The 27258-nt window shown below is 42.8% G+C and overlaps 2 protein-coding genes across 5 annotated transcripts in view; one reads left to right on the forward strand and one right to left on the reverse strand.

Annotated features, from left to right (window-relative positions):
* The window catches only part of SMIM13 (small integral membrane protein 13), a 211127-nt gene that overhangs the window by 158310 nt on the left and 25559 nt on the right, over nucleotides 1-27258 (forward strand). The window lies entirely within an intron of this gene.
* Nucleotides 1-27258, reverse strand: part of NEDD9 (neural precursor cell expressed, developmentally down-regulated 9) — a 180247-nt gene that overhangs the window by 89069 nt on the left and 63920 nt on the right. Inside the window, exon 2 of the mRNA XM_036106553.2 lies at nucleotides 21416-21601. Coding sequence (XP_035962446.1) covers nucleotides 21416-21427 — 12 coding nt within the window. The 5' untranslated portion in view covers nucleotides 21428-21601. The remainder of the gene's footprint in view (nucleotides 1-21415; nucleotides 21602-27258) is intronic.

Here is a 27258-nt window from a genome sequence, read left to right on the forward strand (position 1 = left end):
TGTCTCCCTCTGTTTTCTTCTACTGGCTCTGAGCCCGGGACTCAGTTTACCCTTCTCTCCGGAAGCTGAAGACGAAGGATCTCCACAGCTCACGGATTGCTCAATTTGTGCACAACACAAATCGGATCTAGTCACTCTGTCCACCCTCAAGTCTTTCTTCATTGGTCACAAGCTGTGGCTCCTCCCTTCCACCAAAGCCCAGAGGGAGGAAAGCGAGGCTGTTATAAGGTGTCCTAGCAATATGCAGCACTTAAGATATGATTGCTTTTGAAATTTAAACAAAACGATCACCTCCTATTTTTAAGTTTTTTTGCTATATGCACAATTGAAGGCAGGTTGATCTAGATTTGCCTTCTTACTTTGCCTATCATTGCAATATTAGGATGTGCAAGCATGGGACAAAAAGGAGAACACCATTGCCCAAGGGATTTACTTTCAAGATGGTTGACTGGGCAAATTCCATTTTTCACTAATGGCAGAAGGTGTGTTTCTCATTCCTCCCTCTCCCAGGTGGCTCCTATTCTTGCAATGGCCTTGGCTTCCACAGACCCTGGAGGTGGGTGACCCAGGTGCAGAGCCCAAGGAACGAGGCTGCGGAGGGGTCTGCAAGTTAGGGAGAGAAAAGCGGGTCTGTGGGAACGGCAGTGGAGGGTACCATTTCTTTATTTCTGGCTCCCCCCTATTCACACTTGATTGCACATTCCACAGTGTGCAAAGGGGGAGCATTGTTTATCCATACAGATATTGGATTGTTGTTCTTCTTATCTGGTCTTCATAACTGTCTACTTGATTTTCATTTCTCTTCCTCCTGGTTTGATTAATTGCTTCTCTCTTGACCCTGAAACCATTGGCCTGTTCATGCCAAAATGCTGACTCCCACAGCACTGGGGCCTGGTGAATGAATAGATCTGCCACACAGTACTCCTTGTTTTCTAGTCTTTGTTAGTAACCGATCATCAGAGGGACTGTTGGCTTTGTGCTGTGGTCTGAAGAAAAGACATCCCTATTGCTTAATTGTTGTCTCATTTAACTCAGTCAAGGAAGCAGTTTCTTCGGGGTAGGCGAGGTGAAGTTTTATGGAAAGGAGTGTCCCAGACTATGACATTGTAAATTAAGTAGTCATTTAATTACCTATCTACCTTTCTTTATAGGAGTGTACTTTATCATAGATGGATTCTCGAAAATGCGTATTTTCGTTGAAATTTTAAAAAATTATTATAACAGTGCAGAGGTGCTCTTTAGGACTGGTTACACGAAAAAAAATAGTTTACAAATGAATAATCCCTCTTTAATTTAGTTTCTGCAAAAACAAGTATACTAAAGGTTGAATTCGCTTAAAGCAAAGGCAAACCTGAATCGTGACACGGGTCCCTCCGTGCCACCGAAGCCGAGGCGTGAATACCCCGTGGCCTGCTTGCTTATCTGCATCTGTTTACTTGGGCTGCCTTGTACACGGCCGCCAATTGGTGTCAACCAGGCTGCTCCTGTCTGCTGTCAGTGACTCAGTATGACTTCATTTATTTGAGGTATTGAGTAAATATTGTCAAGGCTCAAATGGCTCTAGGCATTGTTCATGCGACTGGAGGAGAATTGACACCCCATGACCTATGGAACACCTGTGAGTAGTTCTTAGCACATAGTTCAATAGGGGATTGTTCTCTTCCATCTAGACAACCTGATCTTCACGGATTGGACTCTGATGTCTGATGGGGGAGAAGTGCTGTGTGCGGGGCAGGGACACTGAAGTACTCTGACTGCTCATGTTGGATGGCTTCCTTCTTCATTAGCATTTTGCCAGGTTGAGCCAAGGGAGGAGGCTGACAACATTAGTGACACTTCACTATCTAAAGGCGCCTTTCCCCCTTTCTCAGGATGGGATTTAGCCACAGGCTCCAATTAAATCACAAAACACTACAGGGCTTATTGTGTTTGACAATTTTCTTGAAATGTGTTCCAGGCAAAATCCAAATGTCCTTTAAAAAAAAAAAAGATTTTATTTATTTATTTGTCAGAGAGAGAGAGAGAGAGCGCGCGAGCACAAGCAGGGGAAGCTACAGGCAGAGGGAGAAGCAGGCTTCCCACTGAGCAAGGAGCCCAACATGGGACTTGATCCCAGGACCCTGGGATCATGACCTGAGTCAAAGGCAGACGCCCAGGCGTCCCTCCAAATGTCCTTTTGAGACTAAATTCTTCATCTCTTCCTACGTCAAACCTGAGAACTAGGTTAGAATTGGAGTAACTATTTGTTAGGAACTTTTTGAACGTACCCTAGTTTACACATAACCTGGTCTTCCAGTTTTATGGGAGTAATAATAGAGTATTTTACTCTAGGGGCTAAGTAAGCTGGTCCTAGTCTAAGTTGCCCCATCATCTGGGAGGGTCTGTGCCATGTGTTCAGAAGGGTAACTAAGATCCTTCCCCAGACCAGGAAGGGACACTCCAACCACCAGCTCAGTCATCAGCCCTCAGTGCAAATGGGGCTACACTCTGGGATGTGATTTTGCCAGGGAAGGTGACTGACCCCCGTAGACAATGCTTCCTTTCTCAGAATGACTCGTCAGCCCATTCCTGCTCTCCAGGAGTATTAATGCCTATGAGTTCCCACTTTCCATTCATTGGTTATTCAATCAATTCATTCATCCCCATTTCCCTGGGCCTGCTGCGCATAAAGCACCGTGCTCCATGTTGGAAATGCCAAGCTGAACAAGACCCACTGCACGTTTTCCAGGAGTGCACAGTCTAGCGAGATGAGGCCTCCGTGTGCATAGGCAGAAAGCACAGCTTCTTTGAGAAGTGCTGTGATTGAAATATGGACAGAGCATCAAAGCAGACAGAGCAGGTGTCACTTGTAATGACGTCCTTGTAATGACTTACTTGTAATAACATCTTACTCACTTACTTGTAATAACATAATAATATACGATGTTATTAAATCATAGTGTAATAGCACTATGAGCTAAAAGCTGAGACGTTCTTCAGAATCACTCATTGCTCAGTATTGGACTTTGTCTTTTCTTTGCTAGCGATACGTGTGGGCAAATGTGTGTTTTGGTGGGGGGGGGCGGGGGGCGTGTTCTTGGAGATATTGGCTTTGTTATAGTGCCCATCCTGAAAAAAATGAGAACTGAAGATATAAAGCATACACTTCAACACCCAAATGGGGAGTTATTTTTAGATAATTTCTACTTTAAAAGCATTTACCTCTTAAGACATCATGTTAAGACATGTCTTTAGATATGGATGGATAAATCGTTAGTAAATTTGTGGATGTGTCATGAATTCAAAATGTCAAATAGCACATTGGATGTGGAAGTGGGAGAAATTTTTCAGCCACCAAATTTATGCATATGGAAACAGAGGCGGATTAAGAAATATAATAAAAATCCCACCAATACCAATTGAAATGGAAATTACCTGGGTTGATAATGAGTCTTGATTAAGGGAAATGCCTGCTTTACAGATTTTTAAAATGCATCTCAATTATTATTATTTATGTACTACTTAATTGACACTCATCCTTTGCTAGCCTGCATTATTAGGAATAGGAGTGTGCCGTACACGTGCTCGCGCACGTGCGTCTTTGTGCTATGCATGTGCGCACACACTGTGTCCTTTCTCCTTATCTAAAATGCAAGCTCCTTTGTAAGGAATACAATCAGTGATATTGTAACAGTGATGTAATGGGACAGATAGTAGCTACACTTGTGAACACAGCATAAGGTCTAAACGTGTCAAATCACTAAGTTGTACACCTGAAACTAACGTAACATTGTGTGTCGATTATATTAAAAAAAAAAGTGCAGACCATACCAAAAATAAATAAATAAAAATAAAATGTAAGCTCCTTGAGGGCAGGGATTTATGGAATCCCTAAGGCCCATGTGTTCCGTGAACGCTACTATTTCTGCTGCTGCTTTTGCCCAGGCTGAACCCAAATCCATGGTTCAAATCCTGCCAATTCAGACCTGAGCAGGTATCCCTTCTTAACTTCAATCCCCAGCTCTTTCTGGGGGCATTAGCACATCATTATGATGCTTTTGCTTAAGGGCTCCTAAGTTCTGGGAGGGAAGGAGTTAGTGGGAGCAGAGTTCTTCTCTCTTTCCTCAGAAAAGCCAGTAAAACATCTGCCAGGCTTGTGAAGGGGAACAGAGCCGAATGATGGCTGTTAGGATAGCACAATGTGTATGTGATGGAAAGCATGAATCCAGAGGAATTTGGAATGCACATAATGGAGTAATAAGGATGAATAGTTCAATTAAATCTGGTAAAGGAACATCTAGTCATAGGATCTGGAAAAAGCTTGATGATGTAAATGAAGATAGGGTCACAGCAGGGCTCCCAGCACAACAAAAAGGTTGCCAAGACACCCGGGCATGAATCTAAAAGTTGATCATTTTCATTTGCAATATGGTGTCGTGACAAAACACGGGGAGGAAACGTCACACGCATAGATGTCTATGGGGAAAGCCACCAGTCACCTCGAGCACTGTCTTTTAACCCTCACACTTAGAATGGAAATTGCTGGAAGACAGGGGCTTCTGCTTCCACTTTATGTTACTCAGTACTTGACAGGTAGTGAGACTCCAAGGACGGTTTTGTAGGGCAAATGCAAACACAGCCGAGAAGGGCCCCTTGAGGAGAAAGTGGGAGGTCAGAAGACTGAAGTCTTTATTGGACAAAAGGTCAACATTCATGAGTGAGAGGAAAGAGGAGGTGTTTGGGGGCGGGCAAGGGATGGAGGAAGAAATTCCAAAGCAGGCTGCAAATTAGGCTCAGGAATGTGTTTCAATGAGCAGAGGAAGTGAACTCAGAGCTGTTTCTGATACATTCAGGCAGGGGTGGGAGGGAAGCTGAGGAGAGCAAGTGAGGTTCAGAGGGGAGCATGGGCTGGTCCATAGAGATGAGGGGCTCTGCAAACCCTGAAATCCCCAAAAAGCTCAGGACCTGTGTTCTCATTGGACTTTGCCCAGAGCCATGTTGAACCACCCAGTTGAGTGATAACCGCCTGTGGTGATGGCACCTTTCTTTCAGGATGAGTGGGGCTGGAGGGGGCAATTCTCCGGATTCTACAGCTGATGCTCTCGGGCAACAAGGACTTTCTATGCTGACTTCCCAGCTCATACAATAATTAGTAACTGCTAACTGTGCTGGTTATTCTCTATTTACTTCCCCGCCCACCCCGATTCATTCTCCTCCCTTTCCTGCCTAGCTCTGTGTCCTGGGATGTTGACCCCCCGACCCTGGATGGCTGCTCTCCTTCTACTCCCAGGCTTCTCCTGAGGGCTCAGCCAGTGGGAAGCAGCAGCAGGAGATCAGAGGTTGGAAGGAGAGAGAGATTGGGGTATTTCTTCCTTGTCCTCTCCCTGCTTCTTCACCTCATCTTTGGCAGTTGCTCTGTGTCTCTACCCCAGCCTTGGCTTTCACCAGATTCTGGTAACACTACTAACCCTATCCCTTCCAGCCTGGGCTGGTGATAGCTTCCTACCGTTGCAGTCTCTGGGATTGTGCCAGGCTCTAGTGCCAGGCACTAGGCTCGCTCCTCTGTGTGCACTAACCCATTTAGTCCTTCCAACACTTTATTGATGAGGTCGAGCCACAGAAACATTAAGCCACTTGCCCAAGGTCACACAGTAAATGGCAGAGTCAAGGTTTGATCCTACGCAGTTGAGCTTGAGATGCCGAACACTCGCCACTGATACATCCTACCTCTTTCCCTCCTTAAATCACTTCCTTGGAGCACAGCTAAGAATGAGAACACAAGACCCAAAGAGCACCAAAATACATGCTAGGAAGGTTCATATGCTAAAGCTTATTCATAAGAAAATCTCTCAGATCATCATCAGCTCTTATTTTATGCCTAATTCTAACAGGATAGGATATTTCTATTCCAGTGGTTCTCAGCTTTCGTTGCACAACAGACTTACCTGGGAGAGTTTTAAACTATCCCCATGCCCAGGCCAGGCCCCAGACTAATGAAATCACAACTTTGGAGATGAGACCCAGACATAGATAATTTTTTAAACTCCCAGGAAATTTCAGTGTGCTGCCAAAAAAAAAAAAAAAAAAAAAACCGAGAACTACTGTCTTAGCACTCAGTAGCAGTTGCTAGAAAGCAAGGATTATGGGTGAACAAGCCTAATGCTGTATGTAAAGAGTAACAGCTAACAGATAGACAAAGGGGGGAGAAAGAGAAGCTATGGGAGTTTGCACAAGAACCAAAGGGGGGAAAAAAGGCATGATCTGGGTTCATTTAATGCCCAAGTGAAGTGATCCAAGGTCTGGGGACGTCTTATTTTCTTATTATTACATTATAACAATTGCCCTGAGTCACTTTAAAAGATAGAATTATTGTCCATATACTTTGTTTATTGAAACAAAGAAAGCGTATACCATTTAGAAAGCTTTTTATCCCTGAATATTCCATCAGTAAAAGTTATTCTTAAATTGGGTAACTTCGGGTATCTGGAAGACTCACTTAAAATACAATATTTTTGATTCATCTCTAGATTTGCCATCTATAGTGAGTGAGGAACAGAGGTATGACAGCAAATGTCTATCCAAATACACCTGCTGACCTTCAGCAGAAAGCTAAGTTTACCTGCTCCTAATTTGTGGTCACAGGTAACATTTTTACATGTTTTGGTCCTAGCGTGGGTGATTGCACAGACAGGAGGGCTCATCAGGCCATGGTAAGAACACAGGGCTAGGCCAGCAGCTGGTCCCTTTGGAAATGGTCCCAGCACGAGGAAAATGCAGGCTTCGTCTATTTAAACGTTGGACGTGGTCTCCTAATTGTTATTGTTGGTTGTTCCTTTTGAACTGGGGTTAGAATATTCCAACAATCTGTTCCTGACGGCAGACCAAACAACTTTATTTCTTTCTTATGTTCTCGTGGCTGCCTTCTTGTTTACATGCTTGCCTGCAAAGAGCGGGTGTTGGGGTGTGATATGGCTCGCACGCAGCCCTGCAGCTGGCGTGGGTCCACTGTGGCTGCGGGATCATGCTCCCCACTATTAGCCATTAGGCTGAGGGGAATTAAACAAGGGCCATTCCCCGGTGAGCACAGAGCCTTGACCCACTAGATGCCGGGAGCACCTCCTCCCTGAAGTTGTGATAATGAGAAATATCTCCAGACATCGCCAATATCTCCCGAAGGGCAAAATTGCCCCTGGTTGAGAACCACTGTGCTAGGAAAAGATACGTGGAGACCCTAACCTTCAATCTCCAGTGGACACTGGGGTCAGGGACTAAATTAATCTTAAGGACTTTTGCCCTGACACCTGGCTATGAGGTGCATGGGCTGTTGTCCTGTTTAAACTGTTGTCATGGGGGAATTAAGCCTGTTCTATACAGGACCCCTCTCCCCCGCCCCCACCCCTGGTTGACTGGGATCTTCCAGAACTCAGTTATCCCAAGGTGAAATGAGTGGCACTGGAGTAGCTGATCTTCCCCATGGGGCAGGCTGGTTAGCTTCTATTTGTTCTTCCAGAACCTTCTCCACTCTTCTCTGCTGTGTGCCTGAGTCTCACCTCTGTTTTCTAGTTGGAGGGGGAAAAGAGGTGAGGTCAGAGCATTTATTTGTTAGCATTCCTCATCTTGCAACATCACTGTGGGCTGGCTGGCTGTGCCCCTGGACCAAAGGTCTCAGCTCCTGTTGGGTGTGGTGAGGGAGGCCTCTCTCATACTAGCCTGGACTGCTGCACTACCCTGTGGTTTTGCTATGTTCTGCCCTCACTCATGGCTGGTGCTGGCATCAAATCCTCTGAGTTCCTGTTAAATTAGGATAATTCGAGTAGGTCCTATATTTCTCACTGGAACCTTGTCTAATGCACAAAGTCATGAGGATTTGATATTGAGAAAACATGGACTTTCAAGGTCTCTTCTACCCCCCAGATTCTATGATGCTATGGTAGGCACAGGTGTGCGCCTCCCTGCTAAGATTAGTTTAGGCATGAGTCTGTGACCCATTCTGGTTTAGTTGAAAAGGGAATTCTGCAGGGAGCCTACTGGTAAAGTTTCCTCTTAAAAAAGAGACGATAAATGTTATTCCTTTTATCCCACCTAAGGGTGTGACATCTGGAGTGGCAGCAGCCATCTTGCTGTTATGAGAATAGCCAAGTCCAAAGATGAAGGGGTCTTGGTCCTCAATGACATCTTTCAGCCAATGAACTAACCAAATTCAGAACTACTCTTCTTCCAGAATTGTGTTACGTTGTAAATGTTCTTATTGTCAGGCTAATTTTATTTGAGGTTTCTGGTACTTGGCCTGCAGCCCAAAGAACCCTTAATACACTGTTCTAGGTGCTCATCTCATTTAGTTCACTAATAAATTGGAATATTTTGTTTGGATCCTCCTTTTCTTGTTGGAATTCTTCTCTTTTCTAGCAAGAGTCACCACCCAGGTGATACTACCTGGTGCCATAAATTCCATTACCATGTGGACACTCATGACTCCAGATGTAAATCTCCAGCCCTGACTGTCCAGCCCTGTGTATGCAACTTCGCACTCGACCTGCCTCTGGCACAGCCAATGAACAGCCCTAACTTAACATGTCCCAAACAAACTGTTGGTGTGCCCTCTCAAAACCTTCTTTTTCTCCAGTCTTCTGTATCTCAGTTAATGACATCCTCTTCTTGTACAGGCCAAGATATTGGAGTCAGCCTTTACTCTTTTTCTTATTCTGTGGCATGAAACTCTTACCCTACATCTAATTTTTAATGTTATGTTCCAAATATTTGTTTCTTACCTCTTTCACCTCTCCCACTCTAGTCTAAGCCATGAATATCTATCTTTCTCCTTACGGGAGCAGCATCTCTTCCTGGCTCCTCCTGCTTCCCCTCTGGCCACTCAACAGTCTGTCCTGAGCACATCAGCCCAAGTGAGCATTCTAAAAGAAGTCAGACCTTGTGAATCCCCTGCACAAAACCCTGTAGTGGTTTCCTGTGTCACTTAGAACACATACACTCCAAAGTCATTACGCTGGCCTCCAATGCCCCATATGTATTGGCCCCTAGACTGCTCTCCAACTAACTCTTTACTGCGACCATATGGGATTCTTTATTTTCCTCAAACGTGCCAAGTAAAATGACCTTCACACTTACCACTCCCCATTCTGGAATGTTCTTCCACCAGCTAGCGTCATGTCACATCAGTCACTTTCTTTAGGCCTCTGCTGAACTGTCACTGCCTCCGAAAGAACTTCCTTTACCACGACCTAAACTAGCATTCCTTTTCATTCTTGTCTCTTTACTCTGCTTTATTTTGATTGTCTCAATTCACCACTCCTTGACCATAGATTACATATGTGTTTACTGCTTATTATCTGTCTCTCTGACTTGCATATGAACTCTGTGGGAGCAGGGATTTTATTTTGTTCACTGCTGGGTCTTCTGAGCTTAAAACAACATCTGGCAGTGGTAAGATTTGCTGGATGAATGAATGGTTCAAATGCCACCATCTCCTTATGATATAGCAGGGAGCTGAAGTAGAATCTTAGGTTACAGAGAAGGAAGAAGGGCTGTTAGGATTAGAACACAAACCTTGACTCTTCTGGTCTGGGGCTCTTTCTATTACTTTATACTGTTACCTATATACATGAATAAGCTCATGATTTTTTTTTCTTCAAAAGTAATTTGCAATTTTATAGGAACAAAGCCATCAAGTATAGAAATGGGTCTCCAGTTAGGCAACTTGTGTGAGCAAGCTTGAAGGGAGATTGTGTGTATGTGTGTGTGTGTGTGTGTGTACAGGTGTGGAAGGTAGCGCTGGGAGGTGATGAAAGGTGCACAGGGCCTTCCTGGGTTTGGAAATCATATCACACCATAAAACCAGTCAATATGTACCCTGGCCACTTCTTTGCCCTATAGCAAGAGTCATGGATCGAGTAGATGCCTCTTCACGAGGGAGTCAGCTTTCTAAGGATTTGGCAAGCAATAAGAGAAAGTGATTCATATAACTTCTTCCAGACTTTTAGATCTCAAAGTGGGTAGAAGAGAGATTAAGGAAGCCAATAGTAAACCTAACTGTGGGAGATTTGCCTATCATGTTGAGATCTTGCATGGATGTGTCTGATGCAGACTCTCAAATATGACATCCAAAGAGTAGAATGGGGAGTTGTGTTTAGTATCAGGGTCAGGTCTTTTAAGAACAAACCTCCTACCAGCAAATTCAGGTCAGCCTGTGATATTCAAATCAGATGAGAAGCATACGTGAAGGTGTTAACCAAGTAGCCTAGTTTGTTATATAAGCTAATAATTAAATCTACCCTTTATCAGTTGCAGATGCCATGCTAAGTGCCACTAATGATAAAACCAATACCCACTGCTAACATTTATTTGTTGCTTATCACGTGACAAGAATATTTCTAAGTGTTTAACAAGCTCATTTGACCCCCATGAGGACCCTGGTGAGGGAGGCACTAGTATTTTCTACATTTTGCTGATCAAAAAGCTGAATTCTAGAGAGATTGTGAATTCACTAAGATTGCTCAGCTGTAAGTGGTGGAGCTGGGATTTGAACTCAGGCATTCTGAATGATAGCCTGTGCTATATTAAATCGAATACTGTGCTCTCTCATTTAATGCTTGAAGTTCTAGGAAATAGGTACTATCATCCCCTCTTTATAGTTCCTGCATTGTATTGCTGTAAAACAATACTGGGGCTTAAGCCTCTGGTGCCTTTAGTTTGTCAGTCTTGAATAAACTGGTCATCCTCCTTGATGGTTTGTGACTGAGAAATGCTTACAGTTCTTACAGAAAACTATAAAACATTGCTGAAGAAAATGAAAGAAGGTCTAAATAAGTGAGGAGATAGAATGTGTTCATGAATCAGAACACTCAATATTGGTAAGATGTCAGTTCTCCCCAGATTGATTTATAGATTGAGCACCATCCCAATCAAAATCTCAGTAAGCTTTTTTATAGAAATTGACAAATTGATTCTAAACTTCATATGGAAACACAAAGGACCTAAAATAGTAAAGGCAAAACAAAACAAAATTAAGAAAGAGAAAAAAATCTTATAAAAGAAGAATAAAATTTGAAGACTCGACTTCAATACTAACTAGAAAGCTATGCAAATCAAGACAGTGTGGTATTGGCTTAAAGATAGATCAAGGGAACAGAAATAACATATGTGGACAACTGATTTTTGACAAAGGTGCAAGGAAAATTTAGTGCAGAAACATGTTCCTTCCAACAAATGGTGTTGGTGCAATTGGATATCCATATATAAAATAATGAACTTCAATCCATACCTTCCGTCATATAATATTAACTCAAAATGGGTCAGAGATTAATGTAAAACCTAAAACTGTAAAACTTTTAGAATAAAATATAGGAGAAAATGTGACCTTCGATTAGGCAAAAAATTAATAAATAGGACTACACTAAAATTAAAAATGTCTGCTCTTCCAAAGACCATGTTATTAGAATGAAAAGACAAGCTAGAGACTGGAAGAAAATATTCACAGTACATACATCTGACAAAGTAACTCTATCTAGAAAAGATAAGAAACTCTCAACACTCAATAATAAGAAAACAACCCAATAAAAGAATGGACAAAATATACGAATAGTCATTTTATTAAAGAAGACTTACAGATGTCAAATAAGCACATGAAAAGATGCTAAATAAAGCCATGGGAAGATATCACTGTCCACCTATTTGGATGGCAAAAATTAATAGAAAAATCCAACCATACTTAGTGCTGGCAGGGATGTGGAGGAACTGGAATGCTCATGTACTACTGATGGACACATAAAATGGTACAACCACTTTGGAAAACAGTTTGTCAGTTTCTTAGAAAGTTAGGCATACATCTACCATATGACCTACTCATCCATCCTAGGAATTTATCCAAGAGAAAAGAAAGCAGATGTCTGTACTAAAACTTTTATGCAAATGTTCATAGAACTTTATTTCTAATTGCTCCAAACTCAGAATAACCCAAGTAACTATCAACAGGTGAATGGATAAACACACTGTGGTCCATTCATACAAAGGCATACTACTCAGCAACAGTGAAAAGGGATGAACTATTGATACACACCACAACATGGATGAATATCAAAATAATTATGCTGGGTAAAAGAAGCCAGGAGAAAAAAAAAAGGGTACATACTGTATGTTTCATTTATATACATTTCTAGGAACTGAAAACTAACATATAATGGCAGAAAGCAGATTGATGGTTTCCTGGGGATGGGATGGGAGTTGGAAGGGGCAAAAGGTGGGATTATAAAGGAGCATGAGAAAACTTTTGGGAATCGTGGATATATTCGTTATCTTGGTTGTGGTGATGGTTTTATAGGTTTATATGTATGTCAACATTATCTGAACTCACACTTTAAATATGTGTAGTTTATTGTATGCCAATTATACTCAATAAAGTTGCTAAAAAAACTCAAGTAGTTAATGTCCATGAACATAGGATTATATGTGTATGACAAGCCCGTGTGAGGGCACAAGAGTATACAAACCCTTCCCTAGGTAACCAGGGAGACAGACAGACAGACAGACACACACATGCACACACACTAATCAAAAAACTTGTAGAGACTAGGGATAATGCTCTCAAGTTCTTAAGCCATATTCTTTATTCCCTTCATCCCCGCCCTCTATGTGCAGTTTTATATATTCCTGAGGTTTTGTAGTAAAGCTTTCTGAGTTTATTTTCACTTCAAAAGGCTTTGTGTGAAATCTAATGCCTTGAGTGCATAGGATTCCAGACAGAATTGTAGGGTGGGGAGTGGAGAAGGGACAGGGGTAAGATGCTAACCTATCACCCAGCAGGTGAGAGGTGCCACCTAACATTTCAGCTTCTGGAAGCTGAATTTTGTAATGAGCTGTCACTGTATTTATCACCTAACAATTACTGCAATTGGATAAGGTGTGAAAAAACCTGGAAAACATTACTCTGTCAACTACTTGTTATCTTTGATGAAGCTGTCTGTGGCGGGGTCCCAGATACAATTGAAAATCAGCACACAGCCTGTTAAAACAGTTTAGGGTCTTTCCATCCCTTTATTCTGCAGGCTGCTCCTGGCTTACAGTATGGCAATTGTTTTTCAGATCACTAAAGGCAGTAATATGATTAGAACATCCTGATCTTGACTTTATATATGGTTCAGTCAAAATTGCATGGGGCCGGTTCAACTACAGTTCAAGAAGTGCAGAGTGAAGCCCAAGCTGTTGCTAGGTAACAGTACTGTGCCTAGGTGCACTCCATAAGGTGGTATTTACCTTGAAGAAGAGATCATGGTCTAAGGTCTGTCAAGTTAATAAAAGTGATTTTGTTGGCATGCTTAAGGTGGAACCAGCTCACAGCATCAGATACAATTACAGTAATTTAAAATAGTAAATACAACTGGCAGATAGACTGGAAAGCATTGAGGCAGCTCTGTCATGAGGAGCCACATTATCTCAGGGTTGCTTGATGTCCACAGAATCAGAAAAAAAGGCTTGGATTTCATCATTCTAAGATCAAATTCTAGACCATTTGATCTTAGAATGTTACTGTCAATGTCTTGAGGATTGTTGCTCATAATAGAGATTGTCTCATCAAGGAAACCATCATGCTTTGGCCAACAGTGCCAAGATCATGTCTTCTTTAGATTCTTCCATGCTGATGGACTGTACCATCCAGAGGGCCTCTATGACCTTCTGGTTCTTTTAACTGATTTTTTGGCCAACCAGCTCCTTCATTCACATAGTCTTCCTCCAAACGGGCATAATGCAGCCACTTAGTTTTCTGCTTACTAACTTATAATCACATGTACACCCTCCTCATTACTGTACCCCCAGATCAGTGGGGCTTAGGTTTGAGATGCTTTCACACACTTTTATTTTATATATAGATGGATGTTTTCTTGGATTCCTTCTACAACTGGCTAATTATATCCATTCTGTTTTACTAGTTTGTATGCATTTTACTAGTTTAACTCTGAGAGTGGCCTTATTTCCAAGTTTTTTGGAGATACCTAACCAGCCTGCCTCCATCTCTGTTGCTCACCATGCTGACCATTGATTTGAGTCCAAGATTTGCCATAAACTAGCATGTGATTCAGCAAATCCATTAGTCTCAGGTCTTCAATATGACTGTTAATAACTTGGGCACAATATGACTATTAATAACTTGGGCACAATATACTCCCCAACTCACAAAGATGAAAATTTTTTTTAAAGGAGGAGCACTGAGCATGAAAAACTGAGAATGAGGTAGAAAGATTGAAAACTAAAGGCACATGTAATTACCTTTTGCACTATTTTTAATACCTGATCTGTAAATCTAGGAAATGCCGTTGTGTTTTGGTTGAATGAATAATATAATTTGGCACTCACTCTAAAAATCTAATTCTATTATTATTTTTAAGATTTATTTATTTGTTTGAAAGAGAAAAGAGAGCATATGAACAGGAGAGGGGCACAGGGAGAAGAAGAGAATCTCAAGCGGACTCCCTGCTGAGCACAGAGCCGGATGAGGGTCTTGATCTCACAACCTTGAGATCATGGCCTGAGCCGAAATTAAGAGGCAGATGTTTAACTGACTGAGCCACCCAGGTGCCCCAAATTCCATTATTATTATTATTGTTATTTGATTTTATGTAATAAAGAAATGTTTAGATTAAATCAGCACCTTAATTTCCAGCCAAGTAACAGATTATTATTTTTATTTCCTTTCCCTCCCTAAAACTGAGAAAACCAATATGCAGCTTTTAATGACTCAATGTCAGAGTGAAAAATTTAAAATTCAGGCAAAAAATCCAGATATATAATCTTTGTGATGGTAAAGTCAGAATTAAAAAAAAAAATAGGTATGTAACTGCGTTTTCAATAGACATTGATCTAGGTGGTCAAATGTGTGGCAAAGATTCATCCAGATTCCCACACAGTTTTTTCCACTAGTGTTCTCAACCTGTCAAGGAGACCATCCTTGCCTGCACCCATTTCCTTATTCTTATTTTCTGGAAGTCTCTGTTTCTTCTCACATTTGAACTCAACTGTGAAGAGGACAATCTTTCAAGATGTATTTTCCATGAGCCAATGTGATGGTTGCAAACCAGGCTGACACCATCCAGAATTTCTCTCCTTATCAACTGTCTCCACCCTATAAGCTATCTTGACAGAATCAAGCACAATATGCAAGCCTTAATAGGTGACTTTTGGCCTCTGAATGAAGCATTACAGGGTATTCTGTTTCTGGGACTTGCTCCTTGAAACATTCATCTGTCCAGCTCTGAGACTGAGAGGACTGCACTGGAATTGTGGGGTTTGGAGCAGGGTGGTCATAGTCCTCCTCACCCTGGAGTCCTGGATAGAAAGTTCTAGAAACAATGCTTCAACTGTATCTTGAGATCTTATGAGACTTTTTATACATTAATTGGAATTACTAGGAATGGGCAAGAGTCCTTTTGGCCAGCACTGAACTGAGCTGTCACTGTAGCTCCGTGTAACTGGTGTTCTCTGGGTCTCAGTTGCTTCAACTGAAAAACACTTGAAGGGACTGAAAGCAAGGGGCATCTAAGGACTCTGAGACAAACACTATTAGCATCTTTGTACTTGTCAACATTTCTCAGCCTTCTTTGGGTCAGTGGAATGCTGGTTGACCAATTCTCCACTTTCCTGGCTTGTTTGCTAAAATGTCCTGTACCTTCTCTCTTTTTATCTACACTGCTGGAAGTGAAGGACCCTGAGATGGTGGGGCCACATGGTGGAAGAAGCCCAGATGCCTGAGGAAAGCTGCCCGAGAGAGCCAATGACTGTCACAGGAGTGAGAATGAAACTGTATTGTGCTACAACGCCAATATTATAGGGCTTACTCATTGCCGCAGCTCACCGCAATGTTACCCTGACTAATGCGTTCTTCCAGCCAAAATTCTGTGTTTCTAAGGAATGGCAGAGTACAAGGCTGAGTCAGAAAGAGATTTGAACACAAGAAAGAAGCACTAGATGTAAACCCACTGTTTAATTGGACGTCGTACTCAAAGATGCTTCTCTAAGTGGGCCAGGGGAAAGAGCAGGGGGCTCTGGGTAATACTTAAAGGTTAGGGGATGCACGGTTCCTTTAGTGTAACGATGACTCTGTGTGTGTTACAAGGCCCTGCTCAAACCCAGAGGAATATTTTTTAAAAGAGAATAAAGGCAATATGTGAGGAAATGAGGACAGAGACCCCCTTCATCTCTAAAAACTCAGAGTAGGTCTAAGGACAGAAAAAGCTCACTGATTCCTGTACTTGTGGTGTTAGTATGGAGACGGTGAGTACAGAGTCACCTTGGACTTCTCGGTGATTGTAATACTTTCATTGTGCTGCTTCTAGAATCTTTTTTTTAATTGTAAGGAAACTGACCAGGTCTGGGTGGCTGCTGATCATTTGGGGAAAAATAGACTGTTTCTCTCATGTTCTCAGTTTAATCCTTTTTCTGAATGGATTCCCACAGATAGTGTTTTCATCTTGACTTATTTTTACTGAGTGAAAGTACCATTTTCAAGAAACCCCTAAAGCTTCATATTTTAGAATAAACGAGGCTTCTTTCTGTGGGAAAAGAAAGCCACAGAAGACACTGGAAAACCACATGGCCGCCCGTTAGATCAGGGGAAATCCGGTAAGGATGTGAAAGCCCGTCTCTGCTCAGGGGTCACTTTCCACGTTCCAGCTCCTGTTTACTTTCTGGACCTTGGTCAGGTGTCTTTTCAACAGTAACATTTCTGCAGCGCAGCTGGGCTTTGTGATCCATAATCAGACACAGAAAGCCTTCAGCAATCCCATCCAGGGGAACTCAATTTTCCTTCATTTCAATGAGAAAGTTAAATCTCTGTCCAGACGGTGCTTCTTTGCGGGCACAGCAGCTCTTACACCTGCAGGACACTTCATCTCTGGATATGCTTCCCATTTTCCAGACAAGCTCGGGGGATCTGCATCCCCCAATAAAATTCCTGTCTGCACTAAATTGCCTTGTAGTCGTGATTTATACCTCAATAAAACTACATCTTGAAAAGGAGAATGGCTTTGATTCTATAGCTGACATAATTTATGCATGTTTTCGTGTTGGAATGCATAGTATTTATGCAACGGGAGAAGTCTATGGTATGTGTATACCTACATCCACAGAACTAATGACAATGAGGACAGCGGAAATGTCCCCAGGCATCTAAGCACTGGACCCCATTCCTATTGAGACAGCACCCACAGCCTCAAGCAGGGGGTCTCCAGATTCTCTGGATATCAGAAACCCCCATGGGGCTTGCTAAAATTATGCATTCCTGGTCTTCACCTTAGATCTCCTGATTTAGATTCACAGTGAATGGGGTCCAGGAATCTGTTTTGAGAATCTTTGCTGGTGATTCTGAACACACCAGAATATGAAAAACATTTTCCTTCAGGTTAGGAGATCATACCTCTATTTCTGGTTTGCAATTAGTTACCCCCAATTAACTATTTAAGGAAATTCGTGCCTTTTTGAACGCCTTCTTTATGTCAGGCATTGTGCCCGACACTCTTTTTTTTTTTTTAAGATTTTATTTATTTATTTGACAGAGAGAGATATCTATAGAGAGGGAACACAGGCAGGGGGAGCGGGAGAGGGAGAAGCAGGCTTCCCGCTAAGCAGGGGCTCGATCCCAGGACCCTGGGATCATGACCTGAGCCGAAGGCAGACGCTTACCGACCGAGCCACCCAGGCGCCCCTGAGCCTGACACTCTTAAGTACATATTATTTAAAATTTTCCAGTGGTCTAACAAAGTTGGCACAATTATCCTCATTTTGCAGAAGAGAAGTTGGAGGTTCAGAGACGGTAAAAAATATTAGTAAATACTGAGGCAGAGAGTTGAACCCAGATCTCTTTGGTTCCAACCAGCATACATTTCCCACGAAGCCACATTCCCTGACTATTCTGCTGGGCTTTTTCTATGCACCCAGAATTGGGCCAAATGTTTTAGGGTTCATAATATGTCACCCTTTAATCTACTGAGAGATATTATGAGAATTTTTTTTAATTTAATTTTATTATGTTATGTTAGTCACCATACATTACATCATTAGTTTTTGATGTAGTGATTCATTGTTTGTGTATAACATCCAGTGCTCCATGCAGTACGTGCCCTCCTTAATACCCATCACAGGGCTACCCCGGTAATACCCCCCATCCCCCTCCCCTCTAAAACCCTCAGTTTGTTTCTCAGAGTCCATAGTCTATTATGAGAAATTTCTTAAGGAGATGATGAATCTTTGAGGAAGAGATGAATCTTTTCATTCACTTGGGAAAACTTCTGCTCTCTTATACTGTGGACACGAAGTGCACTGACCAGAGACCCCATTTGGAACTGAGCAATCTCCGAAGATTGAGTGATGGGCCACTCTCAAATGGTCCTCCTGAGATTGTCCTCAGCTGAAGAGAGCCTCTTCATGCATGTCATACCATCCCCCCCCCCCACACACACACCATGACTGGTCCAGAAAGGGGTATAAAGGCCTGGCGCCCTTACTTCCATTCCAGACAACTCTCCCCATGCATAGAAGGGTATGTGGTCAGCATGGGCCTTAACTATGTACTGTAGTCCAGCTCCCCTCCTGCCTCATCCTGCTGCCATTGTTGCTTATAGGTATTCCTGAGAGCACCTTCTGCAACCCCCTGCATGCCAATCTCCATCTCTCCAGAGTCTGCTTCTCTGGGAACTTGACCTGTGATGTTGTTAAATCGAATTTTCCTTGTGGATAAATTATGGTTATGTTTGGGCGGCGTAACGGGCTTATTTGTGTCCCCCTCCAAATCTATACATTCAAGTCCTAACCCACAGTATCTCAGAATGTTAGGAGTTGGTTTGGATATAGGGCCTTTAAAAGAGCATTCAAGGTAAGATGAGGTCATGTGGGTGGGCCCTAATCCAGTATGACTGGTGTCCTAATATCAAGAAGACATTAGGATACAAACACAGAGCAAAGACCACGTGAGGACACAGTAAGAAGGCAACCATCTGCAAGCCTCAGGGGAAACCATACCTGCTGACACACCTTGATCTTGACCTTCCAGCCTCTAGAACTGTGAGAAGGTCAATGCCTGTTGTTTGAGCCATCAGCCTGCAGTACCTGTCACGGCCGCCCCAGCACACTAACAAAAGCAGCTTTAGAGGTATTCTTCATTTCAGTCCCTATTCTTTCATCCTTACTCTCTAGGAATAACCTGGAAAGCTGAACGAGTTAAACTATCCATGAAGTGTATGGAGGAAAGGTAATAATACTCAGTGCATAAAGTTTTCATATTCCCTAAAATAGGTCATATTTGTTTAAGGGCTGAGAAAAGAGCATGTGAATTTCTTCACTTTGTTGTATCTCCCTTTTTAGGACATCACAAACCTATGGCAGGTGTAAATATACACTTTGATGACCACTTTGGACCTGCAGTGAACTTGTATCTAATGGGGAAAAAAAGGACACAATTTGCAAGTCCTGTCAGTCAACACGTTTTGGCCATTTGTGAAGCAAGAGTCCGGTTGGATGTTCTTTCTTGAGATAAACCATCACAGACCATGTCCAACTGCCAGCTTCCTGCCTGAGTATAAAGGGGAGGAGGGAGGAATGCCAAAGAAAAGGTTTTTGCAGTTTAAAAGATTTTTTTTTCAGCATTCTTGTTTTTCTGAGCCAGCCCCATTGTCAGTGATGCATTGGGAAATTACCTACCAGCTCTCTGACAGTGAAGCCAAATGAAAAAACCCTGAATTGTCATCTGCCAATTTCTGTGGTGTAAATACCGCTACCACAGCCACTGTTGAGTTACCTACGTGAACTCACTGGGAAGGACGAGCACAGTCAGCTCTGGGGAGCTGGAATTAGCTGCCTCCAACATACCACTGATTCCTACAGAATCGCAAAGGAAGGCTGCCCACTGCCCAGCCTCTCTGCAGCTCACGATGGCCTTCCGGGTGTGCGCATGGACTCTCCGCCTTCCCTCCACGTTAGTGTTTGCACAGGTAGCTTGGGGCTTGCTATCACTTGCTGAGTTGTTTGGTAAAGGGCTTGCTTTTAAGCATATTTATAAGGTTAGCAAAGGTTTCCCCAAAGGATGTTTCTGGCCATGAGCTCACGGTGTCTTCATTGCGGCTCCCCAAACCAGACAATCACAGCATCTGGGGCTCAGGAGAGCAACTCAGTCTAGCCTGACCCACATTCCTAAAGGCTCGATCTCTCCCTCGGCCTTTTTTTACACGCTGCTTCTCCCATCTTCTGCCTTGAGTGATTTCTTTGAGCTGCGTAGACTTTACTTCCTATGTGCTGTAGGACTCTGAGTGTTACTGGAAGCCTCTATCGAGGGTTTATAATATGCCAAAAACAATTATAAGCAATTTGCATGCTTCATCGTAACAACAACCCCTGCAAAGAGGTGCTTTTCTCACCCCATTTTATAGATGAAGAAACTGAGGCACAGAGAGGTTAAATAACTTGTTCAAGGTCCTACTACTTGTGAGTGGCAGGGCCAGGATTCAAATCAGGCAGTATTGCTTCAGGTCTGGATCTTTAACCAGCACGCTGCCCCCCAAACAGCAGGAAGGATGTATCCCTAGAAACAATTGATGACAAGGACCAATGCTCCTTTTTGCTGTTAGGTGATACTGGTAATGGCCAATTTTTTCCATTCTATTTAGTCTAGTATGAAGTTACACGCAAGTGTGTATGTGTGTGCATGTAATATTGACATACAGTTCAATAATGATAAAAAAAAAAGAAAAACCCAAACAGAAGTGATGGAATTAATGATCCCAAGGACCCACATAGATGATTCTAAAGCAAATGAAAGATTTCAGGTGGTAGAATTGTCTGGTTTTCAGATCCAGAATACCGAAAGTTGAGAATCAACATGTATTTGAAATACCACAGTGCTAATGTTCATTGCAGGGACTCAAATGGAATGAAATATTGGCTTGCATTTGAGAATGCTAAGGTTAGGAGAATGGACCATTTTAACCCTAACCTCCATCTCAGGCCAAGTTGACTTTCTTGCGGAATGGCTGAATGGAAAAGGAACAGTTTAATACTGATTGGCAGATGGAGAAACAAGGCACCGGAGAACTGGCTAATCTAACCTAGGGGATCAGCTTCTGAAGAGTTCAGTGAGTGTAACTTCCAGACTTGCTTGTGCACTAATTATACTAAGGGGAATATTCTACCTTTGTCCTGGAAGATTGCTTCCCCTGAGATTGAATGGAAGAGGATTTCCTGTGAGCATCAGCGTATCCATCTCAAAAGATTCACCTACCAGAGCAAAATCGGGTGGCCCGGAATCAGCCTTTTAGTTCCAAATATTAGTTACAATCCTGAGTGAGGGTTGAATGCCATTTGGTTTATTGTTTCAAAGGAAGGAGTCTGGGTTGAACTGGACAAAAGGGAAGAGGATGAAATGGACATTTTTCCCATCACTACTCACCGTTGCCCACATTTTCCCAGGTGCTTCTTTCTGTTATGCCAAGGAATGTTGGAGCTCTGGATCTTGAAAAAGACAATTCCCGTCTCAGTCTGCTGACCAGCTTCTTTCTTTTCATAACTTGGCTTAAAGAGTACACGATCTTCTCAGGCCAGTGTGTGACATTATGGAATTCACAGCTTCTTGAATCTGAAAAGAAGTTTAAAATGTGTAAGTGGGTAAACACTGACAGAAGCTGAGACACTTTTTATGACTTCAGGATGGCATCAGAGCACCTGGAAAAGCCTAATCCATAGTCCCATGAATGGAATCCATCTTTCATTCATTCATTCGTTCAATCATGCCACCAAGGAAAGCATTTATGGTACTCTCACTATGCGTTGACCTGGAATTGCAAAGATGCAGAAAATATGGTCCTGTTCTCAACGACCCCACAGTCTAACAGGACAAACCAAAAAAAACACAGTTCCATAAAATATCGCAGGTCCTCTGATTGAATATGAAGTGGATCTGGGGAGGTCACAGAAGGAGGGAGAAGGTGAACTGGGTGGGGTCTTGAGTGTTGGGTAGATATTTGCGAGGTGCTTCTTATTGGGGCAGAATGGTAGAAGTGAGCGATCCTTCATTATCTATAGTCTACAATTTTAGTCCTGTCATTGACTGTCATTGATTTAACTTGTTTTTCCACCCCTCCACCCGCTGCTTCTTTATCCCCCTTTTATGTTGTTGCTTTTATCATTTTGAAGCCACCAAATGTGCCTGAATTTACCTCTCATCAATGGCCCGAGAAGGACACTCTACAGTCATATGCTTTTCTTGTTTCCCTAAAATGAGGAAAACTGGTGCTTTGGCAGTGTGGCTTTTAAATAGCTTAGATGCAAAGCCCAGAATTTTATTTTTCGGGAAATAAAAACGGGACTGGGCTTTTGGTTGGTTAGTACATGCCAGCTTTTCACTTCCCTTTCATGATCTCACAGCTATATTCAGTTTTGGGATGGTGTGTGTGTGTGTGTGTGTGTGTGTGTGTGTGTGTGTGTATCCTTATGGACCATTGTTGAAATATATATTCTTAGAAAAAATCCTGATATTTAAACCACATGGGCTGCACAGACATCTCTTCAGGAATCGGGAATCTGAATCTTTGTAAAAAGAAAGTGTTTTTCCTATCAAGAATGAGAAATCAAAACCAAACGGGTGTTTTAAAACGTGGAGCAGAAAAATAAGGATTGTGTCTGGCACATAGTAGAAGCTCAGCAAACTGTGTAATGAATTTATCCAGCTGCCCTTATGGGGAAGAGAGGTCTTCTTAGAACCGCTTTCCAGAGGGTAATTGGGAGTCGGTCTCCTTTCACTTCTGCTAGGATGGGAATAGCTTCCTGTAATTTTGGTTTGATAAACACAGTATTTAAAATCTTGGTCAAGATGGGGAGAAGGGGATTTTCCTCTGAGGCACTTGCAGTGGTTATAGGCAGGAGGACACGGGCCCATGACTCATTTGCTCTGCCTGAACCCGTCCATGCTCACCCAAGTATCTGGGCCTCACATGGTGGAGAAAACCAGCAGTGAGAGTTACTCTTTCCAGAATTCAGTCCATTTCCCTATGAGGTATTCATGCCTTGAGGCATTTTAACTGCTCAAGGTGTCTGAGCTTAAAGGCAAAGCATTCAGGGCTGATTTGTCTATGGGGATCCCATAAACGACAGTACTAGGAATGATAGATGATAGATAGATAGATAGATGATAGATAATAGATTTCATTAATTCTTTTTTAAAAGATTTTATTTATTTATTCATTAAAGACAGAAAGAGACAGAGGCAGAGGGAGAAACAGGCTCCCCACGGAGCAGGGAGCCCGATGCTGGACTTGATCCCAGGACTCTGGGATCATGATCTGAGCTGAAGGCAGATGCTTAACCTAAGACTGAGCCACCTTGGTGCCCCATTAATTCTTTATTGTGATATATAACACACATAGAAAAAACAAATGTAGAGCTGAATCAGTTGTCATAAATTGCCTTCCAGGTGAAGGCACAGCATACTACCAGGACCCCAGAAGTTTTTCAGCTGCGCTTCCAAAAACAGCCCCTTTCTTTAAAGGCAGTACTGCCTTGAGTCCCATGCAGGGGGCCCTATGTTGGGCCTTGTGCTTTTGGGCTTCTAGATTTCCTCCACTGATGTCCCTTTCCAAGGGGAGAGGAGTCCTTGAGGCCAAGAGGCCATGTCCACCTAGAACCCATGTCTCCCTTTCTAAACCATGCACCAAGTACCAGGACCTTGGGATTCCCTGTCAGATGATTCTGAGTCCACTTCCAGATCTTCCTCGGCCTCTTCTTCAGGTCCACCTGCCCAAGGGGTGGCCTAGGAGCAGATATTTGTAGGAGGCTGTGGGTGGACACACATGGACACAAAGGCCCTTGAGGTATGGGATGGGGCAGAGGGTGGGAAGAGACGGTGGGAGTCTGGGGGCCTCCTTCTCCTGCGCCACACATTCCAGTGAGAAGCTCTAAGCAGTCCAAGAATTCTAGGGTCCAACGGCGCCTTCCAGGTTGCCATGAAGATGTATTTGTCGAGGTAAGAGGATAAAACATCTTTTATTTAATATAGTGTTAGTTTAATTTACTTTAAAATATTTAGGCCTATGATTATGATAAGCTGTTCTCCATTTAACCCCAGAAATGTTAGGGGTGAGCCTGCTTAAAGGCAACTATCCTATTATGGTAATCCCCTCCATGCCTTTCTTTATACTTTACCCCTTACATCTGCATTCCTATATGCTAGAGTCGTTTTTCCCTGTTTTTGAACTCTGAATAAATAGATCACACAGTATATATTCTTTTATGTTAAGTTCCTCCACCCAGGATTATGCTCGTGAAATTCATCCATGTTGTTGCCAACAGCTATAGTTTACAATTTTTATTGCCATGTAGTATTCCATTGTATTGATATCTACCCATTTTAATGTTGAGCGACAAGTGAGTTGTTTCCAGGATGAGGCCATTATGAATGATCCTGCTAGGGAGATCTTTATCCATTTCTGTTGTTCATATACCTAAGAATGGAATTTACTGGATGATAGATACACATTTTTTCAACTTTACTGGAAAATACCAAATTGTTTTCCAAAGTGGTTGTATTAATTTATATTCTCACCAGCGGGGCATGAGACATCCCATAGCTCCTGACAATGTCTGGTATTTCTTTTTAGTTTTAACCATTCTGTGCTAGGGATATTCTAGTACACTACTCAAAAGTTTTTCTTTTTTTCTTTTTCTCCTCATGATTTGTGTCTGAAGATACCGAAGTGATTCTAGGAACTTAGGAGTTTCAAATTGACTGCCGCTAACATCAGTAGAAGTATATACTAATAATAACATTATTATTTATAATAATAGCTATAGTTTTCATTTGAAATATGGCAGCTAGGGGAAGATCTACAGTCTTGAAAGAGTCACAATAATAAAATCCAAACCAACAGGGTTAGCCCATACAGCATTTTAAAATAACACTGATTAGCAGACTGACCTGAGTGTGTGTGTGTGTGTGTGTGTGTGTGTGAATCAACACACTAGCTATGCAGTTGGTATTGACCTTTTCCTTTCATAGAGGTATGTGTGTCCCCAGGACATACTCTGACAGTTGTGGCAGCATGGGGCACAGATTGCTGAATTGCCTGGCTGGGGCCAGTCGGGGCAACCCTAGAGGAGGAAGATTAGCTTGGGGAGGCTATCAGCTTGCAGCTCATTAGCCGCCACATCTGGCAACATCTGTTTCTCCAGGAGGCAGCAATAGCCATGTGCTCTGGTCAACAGAAAGCAAGGGGCACGCACAAGCCTCTTCTGCAGAAATGAGCATAACCTCCTCACTGCCCACCTTCTTCTTAGCCTACTTGGGTCCCTGAGCTTTCTCACTTCACCTTCCTCTTGCTAATATCCTCAACCTCCATGCGCCTTTGTCCTTTTAATGCACCCCCCCCCCCCCGGATAAAGTCCAGCTCTGAATGCACTCAACTGTTTACTTTCTCTACATCAATCACGCAGCTGTGGAGCATTGCTGGAAAACCCACACACCCTGCAGATGGTGCCACCATATACTTATGGTCACCAATGCCGTCTTGGCCCTTGTTACGGTCAGGCAGTCCCTCTCTGTTCCCCTGGTTCACTCACCCTCCTATTTTCCCATTTTTCTGTTCTAATAATAGATCCTCTCCTGTAAGGATGCATTGGTGCCTACTCTAGACACGGCTGGCTGTTGTCCAGTATGCACAGGCCGTTTCAGACTTTCTCCACTCTCCTTAAGTCCCTGGTTTTAGTGCCAGCCCCTCTACTGAGCCGTACTTCCCAACTCCACTGTCAGCCCCAATAGGCAGTCTCTCCTCTTGCTTCATGAACCAAAGCTAGAGCCACCTCACAGGGACTCCCTTGACTTCCCTCCTCATCTGCAGATTCATTTAGCATCCAGACTCATCCCTTTCTCCTTCCTGCCTCCTTGTGCCAATAAAGGAAGTGTCTCCTCTTGTGCCCAAGTGTATCCCTCTACCTGGTCTCAATGCCAACTCAGGGACATCTCTCCACATTCCTCTCCTCTCTCTCCTCACTTCTTCCCAGGAGTTGTCCAATAGGCTCACGTTTCTCCCTTACGAACCTGGTATCAGGAGCATCCTTAGCTTGGCCAAGAACCTCATCCAAGTAGGGCAAGAAGCAGTGGTAGGGGTTGGATTGTGTCCCCGCCCCCTCCAAGTTCTTATGTTAAAGTCCTAGCTCCCCGTATTTCAGAATGTGACCTTATTTGGAAATAGGGCCACTGAAGATGTAATCAGTTAAAATGAAGTCATACTCTCTCTGGATCTCACTTTCCTCATTTGGGACACGGGAGTCATTGGATTGTCATTTTTGGGGTGGGCAGTTCCAAAATCTGTGGGAGCAGAGGTGGCAGATGGGAGAGGGAGGTTGGGGGGTGGTTCTGAGCTCCGCACCTCTCCTTTGACCACAGCAGTTCCAGTTTTAAAAGGTTTACAATTTGGAACTCTTGGTAATATTTGGCTTAAAAAAATGCGTTTCACTGTTTAAAAAATAAAATACAAAATTTAAATCTCCTGTCTTAGGTGATATCTCTGATCCTTTCTAACTGCAATAGACTACGATTATAAGATTTTGTAGGTGAAAGCATATGGGTTTGATGAACATATTGCACAAATTTTTCTCAAAAAAGCCCTATTTAATAAAATTTTTTTTTCTGTGAAGGAGATTTGATAAAAGACTGACTAATGCAATTTAATTTTTAAGCCCTTTAAAGACGCTCCTATAAAACATTCACAAATTAGAAAAGCAGTTTTTCTTGGGGCACCATATGTTGGAATTTGGGGTTTAGAAATATGCTTACTGTCCACCTGGGGCTCTGAGACCATGTGCAAGTGAGTACTTGTACATGAATGGGGACCTTCCGATGATGAGCTCTTGAGGAGAATCACTGTGGCTGCTCCATCTTTGTTTCCGCAGGACCTAGCTCAGTGCCTGGTACATAGCAGGTGCTCAGTAAGTCCTTACTGAATGAGACTCCCTGAAGGTCTGTGAGAATTCTTGGTGATAGGAAAGAAATAGAACTTCTTTCTAAGGGAAGGGGTAGGTGGGGTGGAATCCACAAACACAGATTAAGAGGGGGCAGTGCTCTTGAGTGAGGCGTGGGTAAAATGGCACGGTTTCTGCTTGTGGGACAGTTATCTGTGGGATGGGATAAGCACAGTGGAGGAACACAGCTCTATGGCCTCCTCAGAATAGTCTGTCTAGGTTCCTGGTTTCCTGGCAAATCATTGCATTTCCTACACAGAGACCAGTGGACCACTGAGCCTA

Source organism: Halichoerus grypus, chromosome 9 (assembly GCF_964656455.1).
Source record: "Halichoerus grypus chromosome 9, mHalGry1.hap1.1, whole genome shotgun sequence".
Lineage (NCBI taxonomy): Eukaryota > Metazoa > Chordata > Mammalia > Carnivora > Phocidae > Halichoerus > Halichoerus grypus.